The following is a 27,314-nucleotide window of genomic DNA, read 5'->3' as shown; positions in this document are numbered from 1 at the left end:
TACACATTACGGCAGACAGCGTCCCCCTTTTTACACATTACGGCAGACAGCGTCCCCCTTATTACACATTACGGCAGACAGCGTCCCCCTTTTTACACATTACGGCAGACAGAGTACTCCTTTTTACACATTGCGGCAGACAGCGTCCTCCTTTTTACACATTGCGGCAGCCAGCATCCTCCTTTTTACACATTGTGGCAGCCAGTCCCCCTTTTTACACATTACGGCAGACGGTGTCCCCCTTTTTACACATTACGGCAGATGGTGTCCCCCTTTTTACGCTTTGCGGCAGAAAGGATAGAGAAAGAGAGAAAAAGATACTTACCATCTCCCCGCTGGCAGTCAGGCTCCTCGTGCTGTGCCCGGCGCCGCTGTGAATTCTGGGATGGAGGAACCGCATCCCAGCATTCACAGCAGCACCGGGAGCTGCTGCAGCGGCGCTACTACCAATTACATAGCGTTGCTGCGACTCCAGTCCCCCTCCCTCCACCTCTTTTCTTTCTCCGCTGCCGGCGCTGCTCTCTCCTCTCCAGCGCAGTGCACGGCCCACAGCAGAGGCGGCATGTAATGAGTCAATTTGACTCATTACATGCCGCTGGCTGTTGCGCCCTCAGGGCGACTGAGCTGTGTGCCAGGCACACCTGGCACACACGTAGTTACGTCCCTGCCTAAAGGAGCCCTTCTCACAGCTTAAACCTAATCCACCTCTCCACAGGCTAACCCTAACCCTCCCTTCCCTGCAGCCTAATCCTAACCTCCCCCGACTTTCCGGCGGCTTACTTGGCTGGCGGTTCGGTCCACACTCGTTCGGGATACTGACAGTCGGGATTCTGGTGCAGAAATGGTACTCTTTGTTGGGATGCCGCCGCTATTTCGACAGGCGGGATCACAACCGTCTGGATCCTGACCAGATCCTGGTATACCAAATGTGTAACTTATTAGATGCTAGATCTATGTCTGGGTCATTGAAAAGGAAGTATATACAATTTTGTGTTGATTTTAGTACCAATATTGACATATAATAGCATGTCTAACATGTTTAAAAAAAATAACACAACTAGGATGTCAGGGCCATCTAAACAATGTAAAATTATGTTGACTCTAAGGGCAATGTGGGTTAAGCTGCTCTGATTCTTACAAAAAATAAAATCCCTCCTGCAGGAAAAACACTTTATGAGATCACCATCATAACTAATTTATTAGACAGCACAGAGCCTCAGAGGGAACATGACAAAATAATTTAATTAAGCACAGTCTGTTTATGTGGACATAATCAGGTGTCCAGAAGGACACCAAATAGCTTTATCTCTATAAGTAGAGTTACTCAAAACTCAGTAACACGTCATCATGGAGTATAGCAACATCTGCAAGCTGAGAATAACTTGGGGAGCCGTAGCAGGAACAGAAGGTGGTAGTTGTAGTTTCTCTTTTACATGTTCATGTATGCTCTCTTACAAACTTATTTTATCATTCTCCATGCTAGTTTATGAAGTATTACCTGTATTGGACAGGTTACTCCTCCAGACCTTTCCCTCTGTATTTGTGGTGCGAGAGCAAGTGTAGTGGTGGAGTTGAAACACCAGTCTGAGGAGGAGCACAGGGGGCTGGAGGGGATCTAGACAGATGATGGGAGAGATGTATCAAGCTTTTTAAACAGTGGAAAAGTGGAGAAGTTGCCCATTATCAACAAATCAGCTTCTAGTTGCAATTTATCAAGTACATTCTATAAAGTAATAGGTAGAAGCCAATTGTTTACTATGGGCAACTCTACCCCTATCAAGGCCATCTTAACAGCCATGTAGGCCCCTGGGCAAAGCAATGCACTGGGGCCCCTACCCATCCTCCAGCAGTAGGGGTGGAGGTTGCCATCAGCGGCAGCTTTGGTATCCCATTGGTCGGTAGGGGGTGTTCTATCTTCCGCTTAGCATGTAGGACTTGGAGCAGAAATACCGGCTAATTACTCCTTTACTGCACAGATGGTGGGAGATGGGTCAGGAGGGAGAAAACTAAACTGTAGAATGGGGCATTGGGCTGATTGAAGGTGCCCTGGTACATGACTTCCAGGGTGGAAGGGGGTGTTTAATATGCAGGGGAGGGGCGAGTAGTGGAGTGGGCTTAATATTCATAATTTCTCATTGGGAGGGCAGCTTGCTTGACTGCAGATATCTTCAGTTCCTGGAAATAGATTCCTTAGCTTTCAATGGGATAAAAGACTAGAGAGTCCCACCTTTCAGGAGGTACTTGGGGATTAAAGTTCAGGACCCAAAGCAATCCACAGACAAAAATATAAAACTGCATACCAGGCATGTGGACCTGGAGCAGGGACCAGCTGCTAAAGGGTGGGTATCTCTGGTTTCTGGGCATAGTAGAGACAAGCTGCCAGTCTATACCAAAAGGGTAGAGTCCTACCTTTTGGAGTATACCCTCAGGAAAATCCGAAATATCTGGCTGGGTAGAGCAATTAACAGGCTCTGATAGGGACCACTGCACTTGCAAAGCAAAAATACACTCCCCCTGTGGGCGGCGGCTATGCGTTTGCACGGCTGCCAAAAGTAGCTAGCGAACAACTCGGAATGACCCCCCCCATATTGGTGGCGTTGTCCGATATCACACATCCCCAGGAGAGTCTAAGTGGTGTAAGCCATTGTGCGATGTACCTCAGTTTTTGTAAGAGGTTGTCAGTGGTGTGGTACTGCCGCATAAGTCCAGTCCAGTGGTACTGCCGTATAAATCCAGTGGCACTGCCATATAAGTCCAGTCCAGTGGTACTGCCATATTAGTCCAGTGGCACTGCCATATAAATCCAGTCCAGTGGTGCTGTCCTGTGCTGTTTATTATTTACTCCAAATAAAAGGGGTTATTAATATTTAATCTAAATAATTTTTACAGGGTTTGCCCTGTGTGGTGTAGAGGTGTGCTCTCCTGTACCGCATATTGTTATATAACTCCAGAAAAATAATGGAGAACAAAAATTTGGAGGATAAACTAGGGAAAGATCAAGAACCACTTCCTCCTAGTGCTGAAGCTGCTGCCACTCGTCATGACATAGACAATGAAATGCCATCAACGTCATCAGCCAAGGCTGATGCCCAATGTCATAGTAGAAGGAATGTAAAATCCAAAAAGCCAAAGTTCAGTAAAATGACCCCAAAAATTAAATTTAAATGGTCTGAGGAGAAACGTAAGGAACGGCCAAGGCCCTGGACTATGTTCACGACTAGTGGTTCAGCTTCACCCGACAATGGAAGCCCTCATCCTCCCGCTAGAAAAATTATTAGAGTTAAGCTGGCAAAAGGACAGAAAACCACTGTGCGTTCCTAAGATGGTATCACAAATCCCCAAGGAGAGTCCAAGTGTGTCGACGGTTGCGATGCCTGACCTTCCCAACACTGGAAGGGAAGAGGTGGCTCCTTCCACCATTTGCACGCCCTCTGCAAGTGCTGAAAGGAGCACCCACAGTCCAGTTTCGGATATTCCAATTGAAGATGTCACTGTTGTAGTACACCAGGATGAGGATATGGGTGTTACTGGAGCTGAGGAGGAAGTTGACAAGGAGGATTCTGATGGTGATGTGGTTTGTTTAAATCAGGCACCAGGGGAGACAGTTGTTGTCCATGGGTTGAGAAAGCCTAATGTCATGCCTGGGCAAAATACCAAAAAAAGACACCTCTTCAGTGTGGAATTATTTCTCCACCAATCCGGACAACAGGTGTCAAGCCGTGTGTTGCCTTTGTCAATCCATAATAAGTAGGGGTAAGGACGTTAACCACCTAGGAACATCTCCCCTTATACGTCACCTGCTGCACATTCATCAGAAGTCATTGTTAAGTTCAGAAACTTTGGGTAAGAGCATAAGCAGTCCACCGACATCTAAATCCCTTCTTCCTCTTGTACCCAGCTCCTGCAAGCCACACCACAAACTCCCTCAACGTTAATTTCCTCCGCAGTCAGGAACGTCAGTAGTCCTGCAGGCCATGTCACTGGCATGACTGACGAGTCCTCTCCTAACCAGGATTCCTACGGAGGATCCTTGAGTGGTACACTTACTGTTGCTGCTGCCACTGCTGTTGCTGCTGGGAGTTGATCGTCATCCCAGAGGGGAAGTCGGAAGACCACTTGTACTACTTCAACTAAGCAAGTGACTGTCCAACAGTCCTTTGCAAGGAAGATGAAATATGACAGCAGTCATCCTGTTGCAAACCGGATAACTGAGGCCTTGACAGCTATGTTGGTGTTAGACGTGCATCTGGTATCCGCCATTGGTGCAATGGGATTTAGACAATTGATGGAGGTAGTGTCTCCCCGGTACCAAATCCCATCTAGATTCCACTTCACTGGGAAAGCGATTAACGGACTGTACAGGGACATTAAGAAAAGTGTCCTCAAAAATGCGGTTGTACCCAGTGTCCACTTAACCATCGACATGTCAACAAGTGGTCAGGGCAAACTAAGGACTACATAACTGCGACAGCCCACTGGGTAGATGTATTGCCTCCCGCAGCAACAACAGTAGCGGCACCAGTAGCAGCATCTCACAAACGCCAGCTCGTTCCTAGGCAGGCTACGCTGTGTATCACCAGTTTCCATAAGAGCCATACCGCTGACAACCTCTTACAGAAACTGAGGTACATCAACACACAATGGCTTACCCCACTTAGACTCTCCTGGGGATTTGCGATATCGGACAACACCACCAATATGGGGGGAATCATTTCGAGTTGTTCGCTAGCTACTTTTAGCAGCCGTGCAAACGCATAGCCGCCGCCCACGGGGGGAGTGTATTTTCACTTTGCAAGTGTGCGAACACCTTTGCAGCCGAGCACAGCAAAAACATTTTGTGCAGTTTCAGAGTAGCTCTGGACTTACTCAGCCTTTGCGATCACTACAGTCTATTTGGTGTCGGAATTGACGTCAGACACCCGCCCAGCAAATGCCTGGACACGCCTGCATTTTCCCAAACGCTCCCAGAAAATGGTCAGTTGACACCCATAAACGCCCTCTTTCGGACAATCACCTTGCGTTCGGCTGTGCGAATGGAATCTTCGCTAAACCCATCACCCAGCACTGATCCTCTTTGTACCCATATGACACGCCTGCACATTGCAGTGCATACGCAGTTTTGACGTTTTTTTACCTGATCGCTGTGCTGCGAAATCGGCAGTGAGCGATCAACTCTGAATGACCCCCATTGTGCGTGCATTACATCTGGGCAAATTCCAGCACGTCTCTTGTTTTGCATATACAATTCATTTGGTGGTGCAGAATTTTTTGAAAATTTGACAGAGGTGTGCAGGAGATGCTGTCAGTGGCCCGAAAAATTGCAGCCTACTTTCGGCATTCAGCCAATGCGTGCCAAAGACTGGAGCACCATCAAACACTCCTGAACCTGCCCTGCCATCACCTGAAGCAAGAGGTGGTAACGAGGTGGAATTCAACACTCTATATGCTTCAGAGGATGGAGGAGCAGCAAAAGGCCATTCAAGCCTTTACATCCACCTACGATATAGGCAAAGGAGGGGGAATGCACCTGACTCAAGCGCAGTGGAGAATGATTTCAGTCTTGTGCAAGGCTCTCCAACCCTTCCAACTTGCCACACGTGAAGTCAGTTCAGACACTGCCAGCTTGAGACAGGTCATTCCCCTCATCAGGCTTTTGCAGAAGCAGCAGGAGAAATTGAAGGAGCTAAGATGGAGCGATTCCGCTAAGTATGTGGAACTTGTGGATGGAGCCCTTCATTCAAGGGTGGTCAATATGTTGAAATCAGAGCAAAACATTTTGGCCACGTGCTCGATCCTAGGTTTAAAGCCTACGTTGTATCTCTCTTTCCGGCAGACACAAGTCTGCAGAGGTTCAAATACCTGCTGGTGAGAAAACTGTCAACTCAAGCGGAACGTGACCCATCCACAGCCTCTCCTTCCTTTTCTCCCACAACTGGGGCTGCGAGGAAAAGGATAAAATTTCCGAGCCCACCCGCTGGCGGTGATGCAGGGCAGTCAGGAGTGAGTGCTGATATCTGGTCCGGACTAAAGGACCTGCCAATGATTACTGACATGTCTATTGTCACTGCATATGATGCTGTCACAATTGAAAGAATGGTGGAGGATTATATGGGTGACAGCATCCAAGTAGGCATGTCAGACAGTCCGTAGGTATACTGGCAGGAAAGAGAGGCAATTTGGAGGCCCTTGCACAAACTGGCTTTATTTTACCTAAGTTGCCTCCCCTCCAGTGTGTACTCCGAAAGAGTGTTTAGTGCAGCCGGTAACCTTGTCAGCGATCGGCTTGGAGGTTACTTCCAGAAAATGTGGAGAACATTATGTTCATCAAAATGAATGATAAATTCCTCCAGGAAGACATTTACCAGCAATTGCCTTCAGAAAGTACACAGGGACCTGTGATGGTGGATTCCAGTGGGAAGAGGAAGAGGAGAGGAGGAGGTACACACTGAAAGGGGTGAGGAATCGGAGGATGAGGATGACATATTGCCTCTGTAGAGCCAGTCTGTACAAAGAGAGATGAATTGCTTCTTTTTTGGTGGGGGCCCAAACAAACCAATCATTTCAGCGTGGCAGACCCCGTCACTGAAATGATGGGTTTGTTAAAGTGTGCATGTCCTTTTTATACAACATAAGGGTGGGTGTGTGGGAGGGCCCAAGGACAATTCCATCTTGCACCTCTTATTTTTTTCTTTGCATGATGTGCTCTTTGGGGCATAGTTTTTAAAACTACCATCCTGTCTGCCACTGCAGTGCCACTCCTAGATGGGCCAGGTGTTTGTGCCACCCACTTTTGTCACTTAGCTTAGTCATCCAGCGACCTCGGTGCAACCTTTTGGCCTAAAAACAATATTGTGAGGTGTTCAGAAGGGATGCAGTCACTTTACCTCCAATCATAATCCCGAGGGACTATATACCGACACCCATTGACCGATGGTCTAAATCCCGACAAGGTCTAAATACCGACACGGACTAAATACCGACATGTAAAATACCGACAAGGTCTAAATACCGACAGGTTGAAATACCGACACAAGTTTTTCATGATTTTTTTCATTAAAACCGACTTGTTCATACTTTACCGTCCCAGTGGACCTGGAGGGGGAATATAATAGTGTGCCGAGCGCAGCGAGGCACCGTGCCCGAAGCATGGCGAGCGCAGCGAGCCATGCGAGGGGACGCGGTACACTTTATATGGTGTCCATGTTGATTTATGTCGACATACACACAAAAAAACATCAAAAAATGCATGTCGGTATTTCGACCTGTCGGCATTTTACATGTCGGTATTTAGACCTTGTCGGTATTTTACATGTCGGTATTTAGTCCGTGTCGGTATTTAGACCTTGTCGGGATTTCGACCATCGGTCAATGGGTGTCGGTATATAGACCGTCGGGATTATGATTGGCGGGATTTCATACCGATCCCGTTCAGAATAGACTGGAAATGAATGTTATTGAGATTAATAATAACGTAGGATCAAAATTACCCCCACATTCTGTGATTTTAGCTGTTTTTATAAAAAATCATCCAGATCCAAAACCCGAAAGGGTGGTTTTGGTAAAACCAATCCAGATCCAAAACACGAGCGAGGATCCAGATCCAAAACCAAAACACAAAAAAGTGCCCGCCGCACATCTCTAGAGGAAACCCACGTAAGTACAGGGACAATATGCAAACGCCACACAGCCATGGTGGGAATCAAACCCATGACCTCAGTGCTGTGAGGCAGTAATGCTAACCATTACTCCATCCGTACTGCCTAGTGTTTTTCTTACGCTCCTGGGTGGCTGATATAATGCATACACACTGTACAATATCGCTAACGATATCGTTCAGTGACATCATGCTACCGCTGGACCGTAAATGCAGTTTTGTACGATAAGTCCAAATTGAGCTGAATGTACAGACGACAGAGGGGGTCGATAATGACCAATCGTTCATCGTTTGTTTGCTAGATGATATTACAAACTATATCGCTCAGAAGGGTTGATGAATGATATTGGCCCTCATTCCGAGTTGTTCGTTCGCTAGCTGCTTTTAGCAGCATTGCACACGCTAGGCCACTGTCCTCTGGGAGTGTATCTTAGCTTAGCAGAATAGCGAACGAAAGATTAGAAGAACTGCTAATAAATAATTCTTTGCATTTTCTGAGTAGCTCCAGACCTACTCACAGATTGCGATCATCTCAGTCCGTTTAGTTCCTGTTTTGACGTCACAAACACGCCCTGCGTTCGGCCAGACACTCCCCCGTTTCTCCAGAGACTCCCACGTTTTTCCCTGACATGCCTGCGTTTTTTAGCACACTCCCGGAAAACGCTCAGTTACCACCCAGAAACGCCCCTTTCCTGTCAATCACTCACCGATCAGCAGTGCGACTGAAAAGCGCCACAGAATCCACAGCAAATCTACTAAGTTTTTAGTTAAATAACTAAGCGCATGCGCCCTGCGTGCCTTGCACATGCGCATTTTGCAACAAATCGCAGCATAGAGAAAACCGGCAACGAGCGAACAGCTCAGAATGACCCCCATAGTTTGAGCGAAATCGTTTAAAATATTGGCTAGTGTGTACACACCTGCTGTTTGCCATTTTGGAATGGTGGATTAAAGTAGAAACAAAGCATACAAAGGGGGAAATTTACTAAGCTCCCGATTTTGACCGAGATGCCGTTTTTTCATCAAAGTGTCATCTCGGTAATTTACTAAGCACTAATCACGGCAGTGATGAGGGCATTCGTAATTTTTTGCAAGTTCAGGTAAAAAATTACGAATGAATACACCATCGGTCAAAACGCGGCTGTTTAAGTATGAATCTCGGTCATTTACTAAGAAGTGCAAAGCAAAAAAAGAACAAACACTGCCGTGAAAAATTACAACTCGTAAAAAAGTGCTAAAAAAAAAAACAGACTTTTTTTTTTATTCGTGATTGGATAGGCATGCACGGATCCATGAGATCCGTGCATGTATATCAATGGGAAGGGGTGGGAAAGTGCTTATTTTGTCAAAAAAAATTGCGTGGGGTCCCCCCTCCTAAGCATAACCAGCCTCGGGCTCTTTGAGCCGATCCTGGTTGCAAAAATATGGGGGGAAAAATGACAGGGGTTCCCCCATATTTAAGCAACCAGCATCGGGCTCTGCGCCTGGTCCTGGTCCCAAAAATACGGGGGACAAAAAGGAGTAGGGGTCCCCCATATTTTTAAAACCAGCACCGGGCTCCACTAGCTGGACAGATAATGCCACAGCCGGGGGTCACTTTTATATAGTGCCCTGCGGCCGTGGCATCAAAAATCCAACTAGTCACCCCTGTCCGGGGTACCCTGGGGGAGTGGGGACCCCTTCAATCAAGGGGTCCCCCCCCAGCCACCCAAGGGCCAGGGGTGAAGCCCGAGGCTGTCCCCCCCCATCCAATGGGCTGCGGATGGGGGGGCTGATAGCCTTTGTTGTAAAAGAAAAGATATTGTTTTTAGTAGCAGTACTACAAGTCCCAGCAAGCCTCCCCCGCATGCTGGTACTTGGAGAACCACAAGTACCAGCATGCGGCGGAAAAACGGGCCCGCTGGTACCTGTAGTACTACTACTAAAAAAATACCCAAAAAAAGACAAGACACACACACCGTGAAAGTATAATTTTATTACATACATACACACATACATACATACTTACCTTAAGTTCCCACGCAGGTCGGTCCTCTTCTCCAGTAGAATCCAAGGGGTACCTGTTGAAGAAATTATACTCACGAGATCCAGGGGTCCAGGCTCCTCGGGAAATCCAGGGGTAATCCACGTACTTGCATAAAATAAGAAAACGGAAAGCCGAGCCACGAACTGAAAGGGGCCCCATGTTTTCACATGGGACTCCTTTCCACGAATGCCAGAAACCCACTCTGACTGATGTCTAAGTGGGTTTCTTCAGCCAATCAGGGAGTGCCACGTTGTAGCACTCTCCTGATCGGCTGTGTGCTCCTGTACGGAGTGACAGGCAGCACACGGCAGTGTTACAATGTAGCGCCTATGCGCTCCATTGTAACCAATGATGGGAACTTTCTGCCCTGCGGTTGACCTAAAGTGACGTCACCGCTGAGCAGAAAGTTCCCAGCATTGGTTACAATGTAGCGCATAGGCGCTACATTGTAACACTGCCGTGTGCTGCCTGTCAGTGAGGACAAGAGCACACAGCTGATCAGGAGAGTGCTACAACGTGGCGCTCCCTGATTGGCTGAAGAAACCCACTTAGACAGAAGTCAAAGTGGGTTTCTGGCATTCGTGGAAAGGTGACCCATGTGCAAACATGGGCCCCTTTCAGTTCGTGGTCGGGACACCGTTTTTTTAATTTTTTCAAGTACGTGGATTAACCCTGGATTTGCCGAGGAGCCTGGACCCCTGGATCTCGTGAGTATAATTTCTTCAACAGGTACCCCTTGGATTCTACTGGAGAAGAGGACCGACCTGCGTGGGAACTTAAGGTAAGTATGTATGTATGTGTGTATGTGTGTATGTATGTAATAAAATTATACTTTCACGGTGTGTGTGTCTTGTCTTTTTTTGGGTATTTTTTTAGTAGTAGTACTACAGGTACCAGCGGGCCAGTTTTTCCGCCGCATGCTGGTACTTGTGGTTCTCCAAGTACCAGCATGCGGGGGAGGCTTGCTGGGACTTGTAGTACTGCTACTAAAAACAATATCTTTTCTTTTACAACAAAGGCTATCAGCCCCCCCATCCGCAGCCCATTGGATGGGGGGGGACAGCCTCGGGCTTCACCCCTGGCCCTTGGGTGGCTGGGGGGGGGGGGGACCCCTTGATTGAAGGGGTCCCCACTCCCCCAGGGTACCCCGGCCAGGGGTGACTAGTTGGATTTTTGATGCCACGGCCGCAGGGCACTATATAAAAGTGACCCCCGGCTGTGGCATTATCTGTCCAGCTAGTGGAGCCCGGTGCTGGTTTTAAAAATACAGGGGACCCCTACTCTTTTTGTCCCCCGTATTTTTGGGACCAGGACCAGGCGCAGAGCCCGATGCTGGTTGCTTAAATATGGGGGAACCCCTGTCATTTTTTCCCCCATATTTTTGCAACCAGGATCGGCTCAAAGAGCCCGAGGCTGGTTATGCTTAGGAGGGGGGACCCCACGCAATTTTTTTAATGATTTTACAGTGTTTAATAAAAAAAAAAAAAAAACCCCAGCACGGATCACACAGATCCGGCCGAGATTGATTGTAAAAAAAGTCGGCAGTGTTTTGCTAATCACTGCCGTAAAAATAGGTAAAAAACCACGAATGACATCGACATCGGAACAAAAGAAAAACCCGAATACGACAGCTTAGTAAATCCATCGTAATCAATTCAAAAAGTTGCAATTTTACACTGTCGATGTCATTCGTGATTGAACTTTGACATGAATTTGGAAAATACGAATCTTAGTAAATGTACCCCAAAGTATTTCTTTGTAATAACAACAACAACGCTTTTGGTTAACTTTACGGTGCTAAATTTGATTTGATTTGTAGAAAAATATTAGTGCCATTTTCAGAAATCACCAAGCTATAATTAATGTAATGGTATTGAGGTTGGAATTTGACAAGCATGAACTTCGAAAAGTGGCATCAGCAAAAGGCTAAAAAACACACACCTTAGCAGCGAAAGGGTTAAATGAAAATTCCAACAGAAAAAAAAGCAAAGATGCCATTAAAAGACAGGGTAAGTTTTATATGAAAAGGAAGCACAGTTAAAGAAAATACCTATATATGAACAGGATTAAAAATCAAGGCTATCATTTAAACTGTTTCAGTTAAACATAGTTAAAAGTGTATGTTGCTATATTATATTAAAAGGAAACAGAAAAGTACAATGGGGTCTATTCATGAAGCAGTGAAAAGAGTGGAGAAAAGGACCAGTGGAGAAACTGCCCATGGCAACCAATCAGCTTTGAGGGAAGCCTTTATCAAGTACATTGTATAAAATGTAAGGGAGATGCTGATTGGTTGCCATGGGCAACTTCTCCACTGGTCTGTTTCTTCACGGTTTTCATTGCTTCATGAATAGACCCCAATGGTGTCTGAAAAGTTACTGTGCACTGAAAGCAATACTTACCATGTCAAACTGGTTTCTACAGGAGATGTTGAAAATGGGCTCCATCAATGTCCATGCGTGTCTGCACACACTTCTGCATGTAGGCGAATACTTTCTCCAGGGTAGGTGGTGCGATTTGTTGGATGTTGGTAGTAATTGCAGCCTGTAGCTCCTGAAGTGAATGCGGATTACCTGCATACACCTTTCCCTTCAATTCTCCCCACAGACATAAGTCAGATGGCATCAGATACAGTATGCACCGTTGAAAAAGCAGCATTACCCCCAAAGGGAAGGGGCATGGTTTTACAGTTGAACCCCTATTTTCGTCACGGCGGGAGGTCCCAGAGTTGCTGTGCTGCCTCCGGAGAATGTATGCAGTGCCGGCTCCTACACTGTGACAAGAGCGCTGCATGTAATGTTACAGTGCAGCACCCAGCTCCTGTCACAGAAGACGAGTCAGCGGGTGACACCCGAGTGCAGCCGGTACCCCTGTAGTGATGCCACTGCTTCCACGTAGAGCATCATTGTAAATCCCATTCAAATTATTGCTGCATTATTACATTACTAAATTCAGTGCACAGTAACTTTTCAGACACCCTGTATAAACACTAGTGATGTGCACCGGACATTTTTCGGGTTTTGTGTTTTGGTTTTGGGTTCGGTTCCGCCGCCGTGTTTTGGGTTCGAACGCGTTTTGCCAAAACCTCACCGAATTTTTTTTGTCGGATTCGGGTGTGTTTTGGATTCGGGTGTTTTTTTCAAAAAACCCTAAAAAAAACAGCTTAAATCATTGAATTTGGGGGTCATTTTGATCCCATAGTATTATTAACCTCAATAACCATAATTTACACTCATTTTCAGTCTATTCTGAACACCTCACAATATTATTTTTAGTCCTAAAATTTGCACAGAGGTCGCTGGATGGCTAAGCTAAGCGACCCTAGTGGCCGACACAAACACCTGGCCCATCTAGGAGTGGCACTGCAGTGTCACGCAGGATGGCCCTTCCAAAAAATACTCCCCAAACAGCACATGACGCAAAGAAGAAAAAAAAAAGAGGCGCAATGAGGCAGCTGTGTGAGTAAGCTAAGCGACCCTAGTGGCCGACACAAACACCTGGCCCATCTAGGAGTGGCACTGCAGTGTCAGGCAGGATGGCCCTTCCAAAAAATACTCCCCAAACAGCACATGACGCAAAGAAGAAAAAAAAGAGGCGCAATGAGGTAGCTGTGTGAGTAAGCTAAGCGACCCTAGTGGCCGACACAAACACCTGGCCCATCTAGGAGTGGCACTGCAGTGTCACGCTGGATGGCCCTTCCAAAAAATACTCCCCAAACAGCACATGACGCAAAGAAGAAAAAAAAGAGGAGCAATGAGGTAGCTGTGTGAGTAAGCTAAGCGACCCTAGTGGCCGACACAAACACCTGGCCCATCTAGGAGTGGCACTGCAGTGTCACGCAGGATGGCCCTTCCAAAAAATACTCCCCAAACATCACATGATGCAAAGATAAATTAAAGAAAAAAGAGGTGCAAGATGGAATTGTCCTTGGGCCCTCCCACCCACCCTTATGTTGTATAAACAGGACATGCACACTTTAACCAACCCATCATTTCAGCGACAGGGTCTGCCACACGACTGTGACTGAAATGACTGGTTGGTTTGGGCCCCCACCAAAAAAGAAGCAATCAATCTCTCCTTGCACAAACTGGCTCTACAGGAGGCAAGATGTCCACCTCATCATCATCCTCCGATTCCTCACCCCTTTCACTGTGTACATCCCCCTCCTCACAGATTATTAATTCGTCCCCACTGGAATCCACCATCTCAGGTCCCCGTGTACTTTCTGGAGGCAATTGCTGGTGAATGTCTCCACGGAGGAATTGATTATAATTCATTTTGATGAACATCATCTTCTCCACATTTTCTGGAAGTAACCTCGTACGCCGATTGCTGACAAGGTGAGCGGCTGCACTAAACACTCTTTTGGAGTACACACTGGAGGGTGGGCAACTTAGGTAAAATAAAGCCAGTTTCTGCAAGGGCCTCCAAATTGCCTCTTTTTCCTGCCAGTATACGTACGGACTGTCTGACGTGCCTACTTGGATGCGGTCACTCAAATAATCCTGCACCATTCTTTCAATGGTGAGAGAATCATATGCAGCGACAGTAGACGACATGTCAGTAATCGTTGGCAGGTCCTTCAGTCCGGACCAGATGTCAGCATCAGCAGTCGCTCCAGACTGCCCTGCATCACCGCCAGCGGGTGGGCTCGGAATTCGTAGCCTTTTCCTCGCACCCCCAGTTGCGGGAGAATGTGAAGGAGGAGATGTTGACAGGTCGCGTTCCGCTTGACTTGACAATTTTCTTACCAGCAGTTCTTTGAACCCCTGCAGACTTGTGTCTGCTGGAAAGAGAGATCCAACGTAGGTTTTAAATCTAGGATCGAGCACGGTGGCCAAAATGTAGTGCTCTGATTTCAACAGATTGACCACCCGTGAATCCTGGTTAAGCGAATGAAGGGCTCCATCCACAAGTCCCACATGCCTAGCGGAATCGCTCTGTTTTAGCTCCTCCTTCAATGCCTCCAGCTTCTTCTGCAAAAGACTGATGAGGGGAATGACCTGACTCAGGCTGGCAGTGTCTGAACTGACTTCACGTGTGGCAAGTTCAAAGGGCTGCAGAACCTTGCACAACGTTGAAATCATTCTCCACTGCGCTTGAGACAGGTGCATTCCACCTCCTTTGCCTATATCGTGGCCAGATGTATAGGCTTGAATGGCCTTTTGCTGCTCCTCCATCCTCTGAAGCATATAGGAGGGTTGAATTCCACCTCGTTACCACCTCTTGCTTCAGATGATGGCAGGGCAGGTTCAGGTTTTTTTGGTGGTGCTCCAGTCTTCTGTACGCGGTGCCTGTACGCCGAAAGTGGCCTGCAATTCGTCTGGCCACCGACAGCATCTCTTGCACGCCCCTGTCGTTTTTTAAATAATTCTGCACCACCAAATTCAAGGTATGTGCAAAACATGGGACGTGCTGGAATTTGCCCAGATGTAATGCACGCACAATATTGCTGGCGTTGTCCGATGCCACAAATCCCCAGGAGAGTCCAATTGGGGTAAGCCATTCTGCGATGATCTTCCTCAGTTGCCGTAAGAGGTTTTCAGCTGTGTGCGTATTCTGGAAAGCGGTGATACAAAGCGTAGCCTGCCTAGGAATGAGTTTGCGAGATGCTGCTACTGGTGCCGCCGCTGCTGTTCTTGCAGCGGGAGGCAATACATCTACCCAGTGGGCTGTCACAGTCATGTAGTCCTGAGTCTGCCCTGCTCCACTTGTCCGTGGTTAAGTGGACATTGGGTACAACTGCATTTTTTAGGACACTGGTGAGTCTTTTTCTGACGTCCGTGTACATTCTCGGTATCGCCTGCCTAGAGAAGTGGAACCTAGATGGTATTTGGTAACGGGGGCACACTACCTCAAGAAATTGTCTAGTTCCCTGTGAACTAACGGCGGATACCGGACGCACGTCTAACACCAACATAGTTGTCAAGGCCTCAGTTATCCGCTTTGCAACAGGATGACTGCTGTGATATTTCATCTTCCTCGCAAAGGACTGTTGGACAGTCAATTGCTTACTGGAAGTAGTACAAGTGGTCTTCCGACTTCCCCTCTGGGATGACAATCGACACCCAGCAGCAACAACAGCAGCACCAGCAGCAGTAGGCATTACACTCAAGGATGCATCGGAGGAATCCCAGGCAGGAGAGGACTCGTCAGACTTGCCAGTGACATGGCCTGCAGGACTATTGGCTTTCCTGGGTAAGGAGGAAATTGACACTGAGGGAGTTGGTGGTGTGGTTTGCGCGAGCTTGGTTACAAGAGGAAGGTATTTACTGGTCAGTGGACTGCTTCCGCTGTCGCCCAAAGTTTTTGAACTTGTCACTGACTTATTATGAATGCGCTGCAGGTGACGTATAAGGGAGGATGTTCCGAGGTGGTAAACGTCCTTACCCCTACTTATTACAGCTTGACAAAGGCAACACACGGCTTGACACCTGTTGTCCGCATTTCTGTTGAAATACTTCCACACTGAAGAGCTGATTTTTTTGGTATTTTCACCAGGCATGTCAATGGCCATATTCCTCCCACGGACAACAGGTGTCTCCCCGGGTGCCTGACTTAAACAAACCACCTCACCATCAGAATCCTCCTTGTCAATTTCCTCCCCAGCGCCAGCAACACCCATATCCTCATCCTGGTGTACTTCAACACTGACATCTTCAATTTCACTATCAGGAACTGGACTGCGGGTGCTCCTTTCAACACTTGCAATGGTGCAAATGGTGAAAGGCGCAAGCTCTTCCCGTCCAGTGTTGGGAAGGTCATCGCAACCGACACAATTGGACTCTCCTTTGGGATTTGTGATTTCGAAGAACGCACAGTTCTTTGCTGTGCTTTTGCCGCAAGTCTTTTCTTTTTTCTAGCGAGAGGATGAGTGCTTCCATCCTCATGTGAAGCTGAACCACTAGCCATGAACATAGGCCAGGGCCTCAGCCGTTCCTTGCCACTCCGTGTCGTAAATGGCATATTGGCAAGTTTACGCTTCTCCTCAGACGCTTTTAATTTTGATTTTTGGGTAATTTTTTTACTGATCTTTTGTGTTTTGGATTTTACATGCTCTGTACTATGACATTGGGCATCGGCCTTGGCAGACGACGTTGATGGCATTTCATCGTCTCGGCCATGACTAGTGGCAGCAGCTTCAGCACGAGGTGGAAGTGGATCTTGATCTTTCCCTATTTTTTTAACCTCCACATTTTTGTTCCCCATATTTTGCGCACAACTAAAATCCACCACAGGTATACAATGTAGATGGATGGATAGTATACTATTATTACTTATACTTATGGACGACACAGAGGTAGGTACAGCCGTGGCCTACCGTACTGCTGCATATATTATATATATATATATTTTATACTGTATAACGGACCTGGTGGACACTGTCAGCAGACTGCTAAACGAGTATGAAGAAAGAAAGAAAAAAACACCACAGGTATACAATGTAGATGGATGGATAGTATAGTATTACTTATACTTATGGACGACGAGTGCACTGACGACACAGAGGTAGGTACAGCCAGAGCCGGATTAAGGGGGGGCCCCAGGGGTTAAGTACCCCGGGCCCCCATTTTAAAAGGGCCCCCCAGCACCCGCACACAGTTTGGACCTCCACGCTGCGCTCCCAGCGGCTCCCTATACTGTAGGTTGCCTTGGCAACCTAACAGCAGCGGCGCCGGCGCCGGATAGAAGTACAGGACAGCTGAGCGACGGCTCAGCTGTCCAATCATGTGTAAAGGCGCTGCGCTCTCAGCGGCTCCCTATAGGTTGCCCTGGCAACCTAACAGCGCTGCCGCTGCTTAGAAGTACAGGACAGCTGAGCGACGGCTCAGCTGTCCAATCGTGTGTTAATGTGCAGCCTGTGGCCCAGTCATTGGCTGGCCGGCAGGCTGCAGAGTGTGGAACCAGCGGAGGGTGTGTGGCGGAGCGAGCTGTCACTCTCCTGTGTCATGAGCTGTGTCTGCCAGCTGCAGAGAAAACATGTAAGCTGGCTGTATTGGGGTTTTTTGTTGTTGTTTTATTTACCATGCTGTCATGTTGTTAAATTGGAACTATTAGCGTGTTGGCATTGTGTGTGTGTGTGTGTATATATATATATATATATATATATATATATATATACATACATACATACACACACACACACACACACACACACACACACACATACATACGGGATGTGGTCAGGAGACCGCTGGTCACCATACTGACGTGGGATCCTGGCTTGGAGTTGGCCGGGGAGGCCACACTGCGGGCTCGGTGGTGTGCTGCGCTCACCACAGGTTCTATTCCCACTCTATGGTTGTCATGGACACAGGAATAGTCCCTGTTAGTCGGCATGCCGACTATCGGGATTGTTAGGGGTCAGGATCCTGGCGTCGGTATTGTGACCAGTGGTCTCCTGACCGCCGGTCACCTAACTACATCCCGTATATATATTATATATACACACACATATACTGTATATGCATGTGTGTGTATACAGTATATATATATATATATATATATATATATATATATATATATATATATATATATATATATATATATATATATAAATTTTCCTGCCTCCTTGTTAGGGGCCCCGCCATTTGAAGTGCCCCGGGCCCCCCATAGCCTTAATCCGGCTCTGGGTACAGCCGTGGCCTACCGTACTGCTGTATATATATATATATATATATATATATATATATATATATATATATATATATTATACTGTATAACGGACCTGGTGGACACTGTCAGCAGACTGCTAAACAAACTAGCATGAAGAAAGGGAAAAAAAAAAAAAAACACCACAGTGTTTTTCAGGCAGACAAACGTATACTGGACTGGTGGTCACTGTCAGCAAAACTGTGCACTGTACTCCTGCTATAACTGCTCCCCAGTCCCCACAATTAGGCAGTGTGAGCAGAGCAGTGCACTCAGCACAGATATATCATGCAGCAGTGCAGCACACTGAGTGAGCACAGCCACAGATATGGTGGAGCGTTTTTTTCAGGCAGAGAAACAAAGGATTAAAATCACTGGTGGTATAATCAAAACCCTGCACTGTACTCCCTAACAGCTGCTCCCCGTCCCCAATCCTCCCCACAATTATAACAATGTCACTCTTAGACTTAGTCTTTTCTATTACGGAGAGGACGCCAGCCACGTCCTCTCCCCATCAATCTCAATGCACGTGTGAAAATGGCGGCGACGCGCAGCTCCTTATATAGAATCCGAGTCTCGCGAGAATCCGACAGCGGGATGATGACGTTCGGGCGCGCTCGGGTTAACCGAGCAAGGCGGGAGGATCCGAGTCGCTCGGACCCGTGTAAAAAAAAAAGGTGAAGTTCGGGCGGGTTCGGATTCCGAGGAACCGAACCCGCTCATCACTAATAAACACCATATACTGTATAGTAGAAGGTTTTTGGCCAAGCCCTTTCAGAACTGCCCTCTGGCATTGTATAGCAAGGGGGCATGATGCAGTTACTGACCTACTCTCCCGGGAGTTTCCCAGACTTTCCAGGAGAGTAGCCAAGTAATCTCAAGTTATTTGCCTACTCCTGTAAATGTGCCTTCTTTGCCACTTTCATTTTTATACACCATCCGACCTACTGCAATCACCATATGAAGCGGAGCAGTCGGTCTTTCCCATATTTAATTAGGAATGCCTCTTATCTGCCTATCGCCCCCTCAGGTACTCAGTCACTAGGGCCAGTTGTTCATAAGAAGGACAGATCCAAATATGATGAGAGCTTATAATGGCAAATATCTGTCAATCCTGTCACTGACCAGACAACTAAACAGCAACATTACTGCACACTGCAAAAACATTCAACTGTTCATTGCATTAGCCACCTGGCTGCTGGATAACTTCCATATACACTGCAGCCTACTAATGTTCATCTTGTGACTACATTCACAATGTAACTGATTATAATACAAACTATTAATAATATATCCCAACTTGTAGTCACCATAAATAGGAATACCATAAAGTTGCTTGTGCGTACAAAGTAGTCTTACTGATAAAGAACATTTCTGTATGCATAGAGGTCATACATTACTCCTACTATTCAGTTTAGCCTTGAAACAATAGAGTAACAACAAGCAATGATAATATTTATTTATTTAAAGAAGTTATCAGAGATAATTAAAACATTCGTTTTGTTTTGGAAATAACCAATATTTTAAAAAGGTGTGTAAATGAGCCATTTTACTCCAAGCACAATAAATCACATGGAAACAGGAGTGCTAATAATGCCACGGATTGCAGAAAGTTTGTGATTTTCAGGAAAAGGAAAGCATGCATGCGCACAAGAGTGTAAAGGGGTCACAGCACATTGAGGCATGCTACTGTATGTCAGTCTCCCTGCGTGGGTGTCTAGTGCTTCTGAATCACTGTGTCCACAGATCTGATGCTGTAAGCAGCTTACTCACACACAAAATTTGATGGCAGACAGGAACCACTTGGCCCATCTAGTCTGCCCATGTACAGTACACTCACACACCTGCGCTGCACATTGGTGGTTCTCCCAAGATACTACACTATGGGGTAAGCAGGTGGGTTAGTGGAGTTTGTTTGAATTGCTGCATCAGGCAGCAAGGGTATTTAATAAAATATTCTTAGACCCAGTCTCTCTATATTGATGGGCTGGTGGCCCCATAAGTGGTTGAGGTCCTTCAGAACAGAACATAGGGCCCGGTACAAGTATCCCCCTTGTACCCTGCTGTTACCAGACCTGCATGTATGACAAAATCGGTCAATTTTAGCCAAAGTCCTTATCAAACAAATTAACTGAAGGAAAGAAAATCCAGCAGACTCATAATGCACATCAGAAACTAATTTCTATTATTACAAGGTTACACATATGTGATAACATGTATCCCTAGTGCTAATTTTTACCCCTTACAGACAGAGAGCAATGACCCAGGTTATTGCATGTGAACACGCAGCAACCCGGGTTGCAGTGCAGCCAGAAAGGACCCAGTTGAAATAACTGGGGTCCAGTATTTAAACTCTGGTAGCAAGCAGGGTAGAACACGTATTCAACCCAGCTCATGGTGCAGTGTGAACGGGTACACGTCAGTGGTGATGTTATCTACCCGGCAATAAGCTGGGACAGGCTTTCATTCTGGAAGGGTCTCCGCAGGGTCACACCTGGGAACAACTCGGGAACAAATCCCAGGTGCGACCCGGTTATGTGGTCTGAAAGGGGTATTATTATCCAACTCGCTCCCAGTAGCAGTATTGGATACTAAAAACCATAGCATTCAACATTGCTCCAGTATACAGGACAGCGGATTCAACAATCCCTATCACCCCTTCTACCACATCAGTAACACTTTGGGCCTAATTCAGAATTGATCACAGCAGTAAATTTGTTAGCAGATGGGCAAAACCATGGCCCTCATTCCAAGTTGATCACTCGCTAGCTACTTTTAGCAGCCGTGCAAACACATAGTCGCCGCCCATGGGGGGAGTGTATTTTCGCTTTGCAAGAGTGCGAACGCCTGTGTAGCCGAGCGGCACAAAAACATTGTGTAAAACAAGACCAGCCCTGTAGTTACTTATTCTGTGCAATGATTGCTGCGACGAAGGTCCCAGAATTGATGTCAGATACCTGCCCTGCAAACGCCTGGACACGCCTGCGTTTTTCCAAACACTCCCAGAAAACGGTCAGTTGACACCCATAAACTTCCACTTCCTGTCAATCTCCTTGCGATCGGCTGAGCAAATGGAATCGTTGCTAGAACCAGTGCAAAACAATGTACCCGTACGCCGAGCTTGCGCATCGCGGCCCATATGCATGCTTAGTCTAGCCATTTTTTTAAATGATCGATACGCAGCGAACAACAGCAGCTAGCGATCAGCTCGGAATGAGGGCCTATGTGTAGTGCGAGGGGGGGGGGCGGGGGGGCAGATATAAAATGTGCAGAGAGAGTTAGATTTGGGTGGGGTGTGTTCAAACTGAAATCTAAATTGCAGTTTAAAAATAAAGCAGCCAGTATTTACCCTGCACAGAAACAAAATGACCCACCCAAATCTAACTCTGCACATGTTATATCTGCCTCCCCTGCAGTGCACATGGTTTTGCCCAACTGCTAAAAAGTTTGCTGCTGTGATCAACTCTGAATTACTCCCTTAATACTATAGATTCTGACTCAGCGGTGTCAGTACGCATGCACGAACTGGGATATACACATGCACACAAAGATACTAATCTCCGAGAGAGGAAGCCGAACAGCAACCTGGGACTCCTTTCCAAATTAAGAAGCAGGGCAGCAAGAATGGATTCCATCTGAACACTGTGGCCCTCATTTCGAGTTGTTCGCTCGCTAGTTGCTTTTAGCAGCATTGCACACGCTAAGCCGCTGCCATCTGGGAGTGTATCTTAGCTTTGCAGAATTGCGAACGAAAGATTCGCATAATTGCAAATAGAAATTTCTTTGCAGTTTCTGAGTAGCTCGACACTTACTCTGCCACTGCGATCAGTTCAGTCAGTTTCGTTCCTGGTTTGACGTCACAAAGACACCCAGCGTTCGCCCAGGCACTCCCCCGTTTCTCCAGCTACTCCCGCATTTTTCCCAGAAACTGCAGCGTTTTTCCGCACACACTCATAAAACAGGCAGTTTCCGCCCAGAAACACCCACTTCCTGTCAATCACACTCCGATCACCAGAACGATGAAAAATCCTCGTTATGCCGTGAGTAAAATACATAACTTTTTAGCAAATTTACTTGGCGCAGACGCACTGCGAACATTGCGCATGCGCAGTAAGCGACTAATCGCAATATAGCGAAACTCGGCAACGAGTGAACAACTCGGAATGAGGGCCTGTGTCCTTTTCTTGCAATTACATTCTGAAAATAATGTATTTACTCATTTGATGAACTGGGAAATACCCCACACTAGTGTTAATAATAATAATAATAATAATAATAATAATAATAATAATAATGCACAACAAAGGATCTGCAGCACCCAATTACAGAGTACATTAATGAAAAATCAAAGCAGGACAATAGTGACTTACAGTTAAAGACAATATAGGACAAGTACAGCGTAAATAAACACTGACAAAAGTATCAGGGTGGCAGAAAACTGCAGGTGCCGTGAAGGATGTTTTAGTAAGAGAAGAAGGATAAGCACGAGGATTGAGGTCCCTGCTTGTGAGAGCTTACATTCTAAATAGGATGGTCAGACAGACAGGGTGACACAGATGGGGTAGTCAGAGAGCATGGAACAGAGGGTTAGGATGAGATTTGGCTGGGTTTGATGAAGAAGTGGGTCGTGAGAGCCCGTTGGAAGTTTTGTAGAGAGCGGGAGAGGTAGGGAATTTCAGAGAAAGGGAGCAGCATGTGAGAAATCTTGAAGGTAGGAGTGGGAGAAAGTAATCAGTCGGCAGGAGAGGCGGCGTGCATTAGCAGAGCGAAGAGGACAAGTGGGAGTGTAAAGGGAGATAAGGTCAGAGATTTAAATGGGAGAGGAGTGGGTGAGGTGGAAGCTGGCAGGGTGCACTCCACTGGCAGTTGTTGTTCAGCAGCAGCTATACAACCTCAGGTTGAAGAATCATGTACATATCCTATGAGTAGTACTGGGCTGTTGAGATTCTGGCGGTCAAGTAACTGACGCCTAAATCCCGACACCACTCAGGAGACCGGCCCCCGGATCAATGACAGCCGACATCACGAAAGCGAGTACTGGGATACGGGATAGGGCTAGGCACAAGCAGGTGTTAGGGTTAGGCCCTGGCTGCCGACATCCAACCACCGGGATATAGTATGTATTCTGTAGTATTGTGCATGTGCTCCACAGTGAAGAGACTGACATGTTGCGACTGTGCTTGGTTAGCGGTAGGCTTACCATATTAGTCCTTTAAACGGGGTCACTCATGAATTACATAAGTTCTGTGGCTGGCTGACTTCAAGCCTGCATTTCACCTGGTTATAATCAGCCACACCACAAAAATGTAATTCAGGAGTGTCCCGGTTTAAAGGAATATTATGCTAAGCCTAGGTAGCAGACAATGGTGGTCATTCCGAGTTGTTCGCTCGCTATCAGTTTTTAGCAGCCGTGCAAACGCTATGCCGCTGCCCACTGGGAGTGTATTTTAGCTTAGCAGAAGTGTGAACGAAAGGATTGCAGAGCGGCTACAAAGTTTTTCTGTGCAGTTTCACAGTAGCTCTAAACCTGCTCAGCGCTTGCGATCACTTCAGACTGTTCAGTTCCTGTTTTGACGTCACAAAAACTCCCTGCGTTCGCCCAGCCACGCCTGCGTTTTTCCTGGCACGCCTGCGTTTTTCAGAACACTCCCTGATATCGGTCAGTTGACACCAAGAAACACCCACTTCATGTCAATCACTCTGCGGCAACCAGTACGACTGAAATGTTTCGCTAGACCCTGTGTGAAACTACATTGTTCGTTGTAATAGTACGTTGCGCGTGCACATTGCACTGCATATGCAGAAGTGACCTTTTTTTGCATCATCGCTGCACAGCGAACGAATGCACCTAGCGATCAACTCGGAATGACCTCCTATGGGTTGCCAAAGGGCATGGGAAATCCTTGTAATCAGGAAGATACAGGTAAACAGTGATCACATAAATTGCTGCACAGCCAGCTGTTAGCAGAGCCCAGGGAAAGTTGCACATGATAAATGAATTAGTACATAAGGTACATGTAATATATATATGATAGAGTGCAGAGAATACAGCATGGTTTGTGTACACTTACAGTGAGAAATATTTTGTACTTACACATGAGACAGCTGAACGCTGCTGCAGCTAGCACCATTTGGATGAGAACCCCAAAGCGATCAGTGAGTGCCCCATTATCACAGCCCTGCGGGATGGCTTTCACCAGCTCAGTCGCATTAGTGACCACTTGCTGGAGGATCCTCCGACTGTTGCTTTTTGAGGGACCCATCGTGAATACAACTCCCATGAAGAGGGGCAGAGTTATCCCGACATTACAGCTCCATGCAAACTAAGGCTGGGAGAGGATGTAACGTTCTCCTTCACTTCTCAGCAGTTTCCACGTTTAAACCTCAGAATCCTCTGGTATGACCTGTTTTTCCTGGTCAGATCTCCAAAATCCCTGTATTTTCCCTTGTAAACTCCTTTTGGGTAAAACAATGCAATCAAATTTTAGAAGCCAAAGTTATTGGCAAAAGAAGGAAAGTCCCTGTATGATTCTCTTTGGTTTTGCAGTCTGCAAAACAGCTAGTGACTAGATTCCTACTGCTGCAAGCACTGTTCAGCTTCTCCACCCTTTCCCCTTTCCTCTCCAGTCTCCGCTCCTCCCCCTCGCATTACCTATGGTCATACAGAACAGATTAGACCGACCCTCTTATAATCCCAGAATTCACCCTGTAAGGAAACATTTGAAAGTAGCCTAAACTAAGAGCATCAAAAGCTGAACCTTTCCCATACTTCCCAGCATGACCCTTTCCAGGATGGACAGAATGCTCTGCCCCTGGACTTCCCTTTTACTTTATGATTGCCATCACCTGTGGTAACACACCTTTCTTATTCATTAACATGTGCAAAACAGGTGTCGGCAATCTTAAATCAATAGAAAAGTCCAGAAGCAGAGCATTCTGTCTCTCCTGGAGAGGGTCATGTTGGGAGGTATGCTATTCACTTTCCTTATCTTCTTGTGAGATTCCAATCAGAGTTTTATCAAACAGTACATCTGTCCCTGCCAATACACCTGCCCAGTTTCATGTATGACCTAAACCCTTGCTAAGAAGTGCATGAATGATGGGTAAAATTGAAGTCTTAAAATAAACGTTCCATGTAAGATGACACACACGGTATCATACTGCCACATATGTGACAGTCATTACCGCCACGCTATACATAGATAAGTATGCATTAACCACTTAACTAACGATTTTTACCTTCAAAAGCATCCATAACATTGTTTTAGTATTTTTTTTATTTAATATAGTTTAAAAAGTATTTTTTTTATATTTAAATATTAAATTATGCACATCTGCAAAACGAATCTCCTTGTCAAAAACTGGTGGACACCCTGGAGCGATGTGGTCACATGTGATCTGACCATGCCAGTTGAGTGGTTAAAGAGTTTATTGTAAGAGCAGGGGACAACTTGGCATAGGGCCTGATGCAGAGGTCACATAGGGCCTGATGGAGAGGTCACATAGGGCCTGATGGAGAGGTCACATAGGGCCTGATGCAGAGGTCACATAGGGCCTGATGCAGAGGTCACATAGGGCCTGATGCAGAGGTCACATAGGGCCTGATGCAGAGGTCACATAGGGCCTGATGCAGAGGTCACATAGGGCCTGATGCAGAGGTCACATAGGGCCTGATGCAGAGGTGCATACAGTTCATGTGTTGCTGAAATTCCTCACAAATTCTCAAAAATATGCATATATCAGTTTAAGCATTCCCCTTGTGCCCTACCATGTGGTGGACTTCACAACATCCAGTTTGCATATCTGGGCAATGCTCAAGTGTGCTGGTGGATCCAATCTCTCTATCATCGATGGTATCCGGTCGATGGATCGGCAGACGCTTGATCGACAATGCGAACATCGACCACGCAACATAGACAACATCTACATCGACAGTGTTCGAACATCTACAAACACAAGATCGACATCACACTAACATCGGCACACACTACATCGACAAACACTGAACATCGACAATACGTATACTCGATAAACAAAACATCGACACACAAATGATCGATCACGCACAACATCGAAACAACGTCAGGTCGACCAACAAATCATCGACATGTAATTGTTCTACAAACAAATGCATCGACCTACTGAAGATCGACCAACCATAGACAGACAAAACATAGATCGACATGTAATTGTGCGACAAACAAATACATCGACTTACTGAAGATCGACAAACCTTAGATTGACAAGTAATTGTTCGACAAACAAATACATCGACATACAGAAGATCGACATACCATAGACCGACAATTTATCGATCGACATGAAATTGTTCGTCAAACAAATACATCGACATACATAAGATCGACAAACCATAGACCGACCACACATAGATCGACATGTAATTGTTCGACAAACAAATACATCGACTTACTGAAGATCGACAAACCATAGACCGACACTACATTTAATATATCGACATATAAATAGGCCAAGTATAGAAAAACACTCTACAGCGCTATCCCTGCCTAGCCCTTACATCCACCACCTACACAATACCCTGACCTGCTGCACATCTGCAACACCCTCCCCCCCCCGCTATTCCCCACGATACCCTTCCAAAGTTAGACGCCGCCTCCATCCCCCCTAGTCACCCCGCTGCCCGTCTACATTTACACGCCTAGCTAGACACCCCACTACATTACGCGCCCCATGTTTCACCGTGGCACTACAAGTAACACAACGCCCTGGCACTGCTCCCCGCTCTGGTAGCACAGTCACACCCTTTAAGAAACACCCCACCCATGTCTGTCAGCACACCTGGGCACCCGGTTGCACATCTGCAACGCTGACACCCTCCCCCCACCCGCTATTCCCCACGATACCCTTCCAAAGTTAGACGCCGCCTCCATCCCCCCTAGTCACCCCGCTGCCCGTCTACATTTACACGCCTAGCTAGACACCCCACTACATTACGCGCCCCAT

At 46.6% G+C, this 27,314-nt stretch overlaps 1 protein-coding gene across 1 annotated transcript in view; it reads right to left on the bottom strand.

Moving 5' to 3' along the window:
- LOC134932422 (store-operated calcium entry regulator STIMATE-like) overlaps positions 1-25,125 on the bottom strand; it is a 215,521-nt gene extending 190,396 nt beyond the window's left edge. The window contains exon 1 of the mRNA XM_063926816.1: positions 24,427-25,125. Coding sequence (XP_063782886.1) covers positions 24,427-24,613 — 187 coding nt within the window. The 5' untranslated portion in view covers positions 24,614-25,125. The remainder of the gene's footprint in view (positions 1-24,426) is intronic.
- Positions 25,126-27,314: the final 2,189 nt, after the last annotated feature.

Source organism: Pseudophryne corroboree, chromosome 6 (genome assembly GCF_028390025.1).
Source record: "Pseudophryne corroboree isolate aPseCor3 chromosome 6, aPseCor3.hap2, whole genome shotgun sequence".
Lineage (NCBI taxonomy): Eukaryota > Metazoa > Chordata > Amphibia > Anura > Myobatrachidae > Pseudophryne > Pseudophryne corroboree.
The sequence above is the reverse complement of the archived record's forward strand: the minus strand, read 5'-3'. Positions and strand labels throughout refer to the sequence as shown.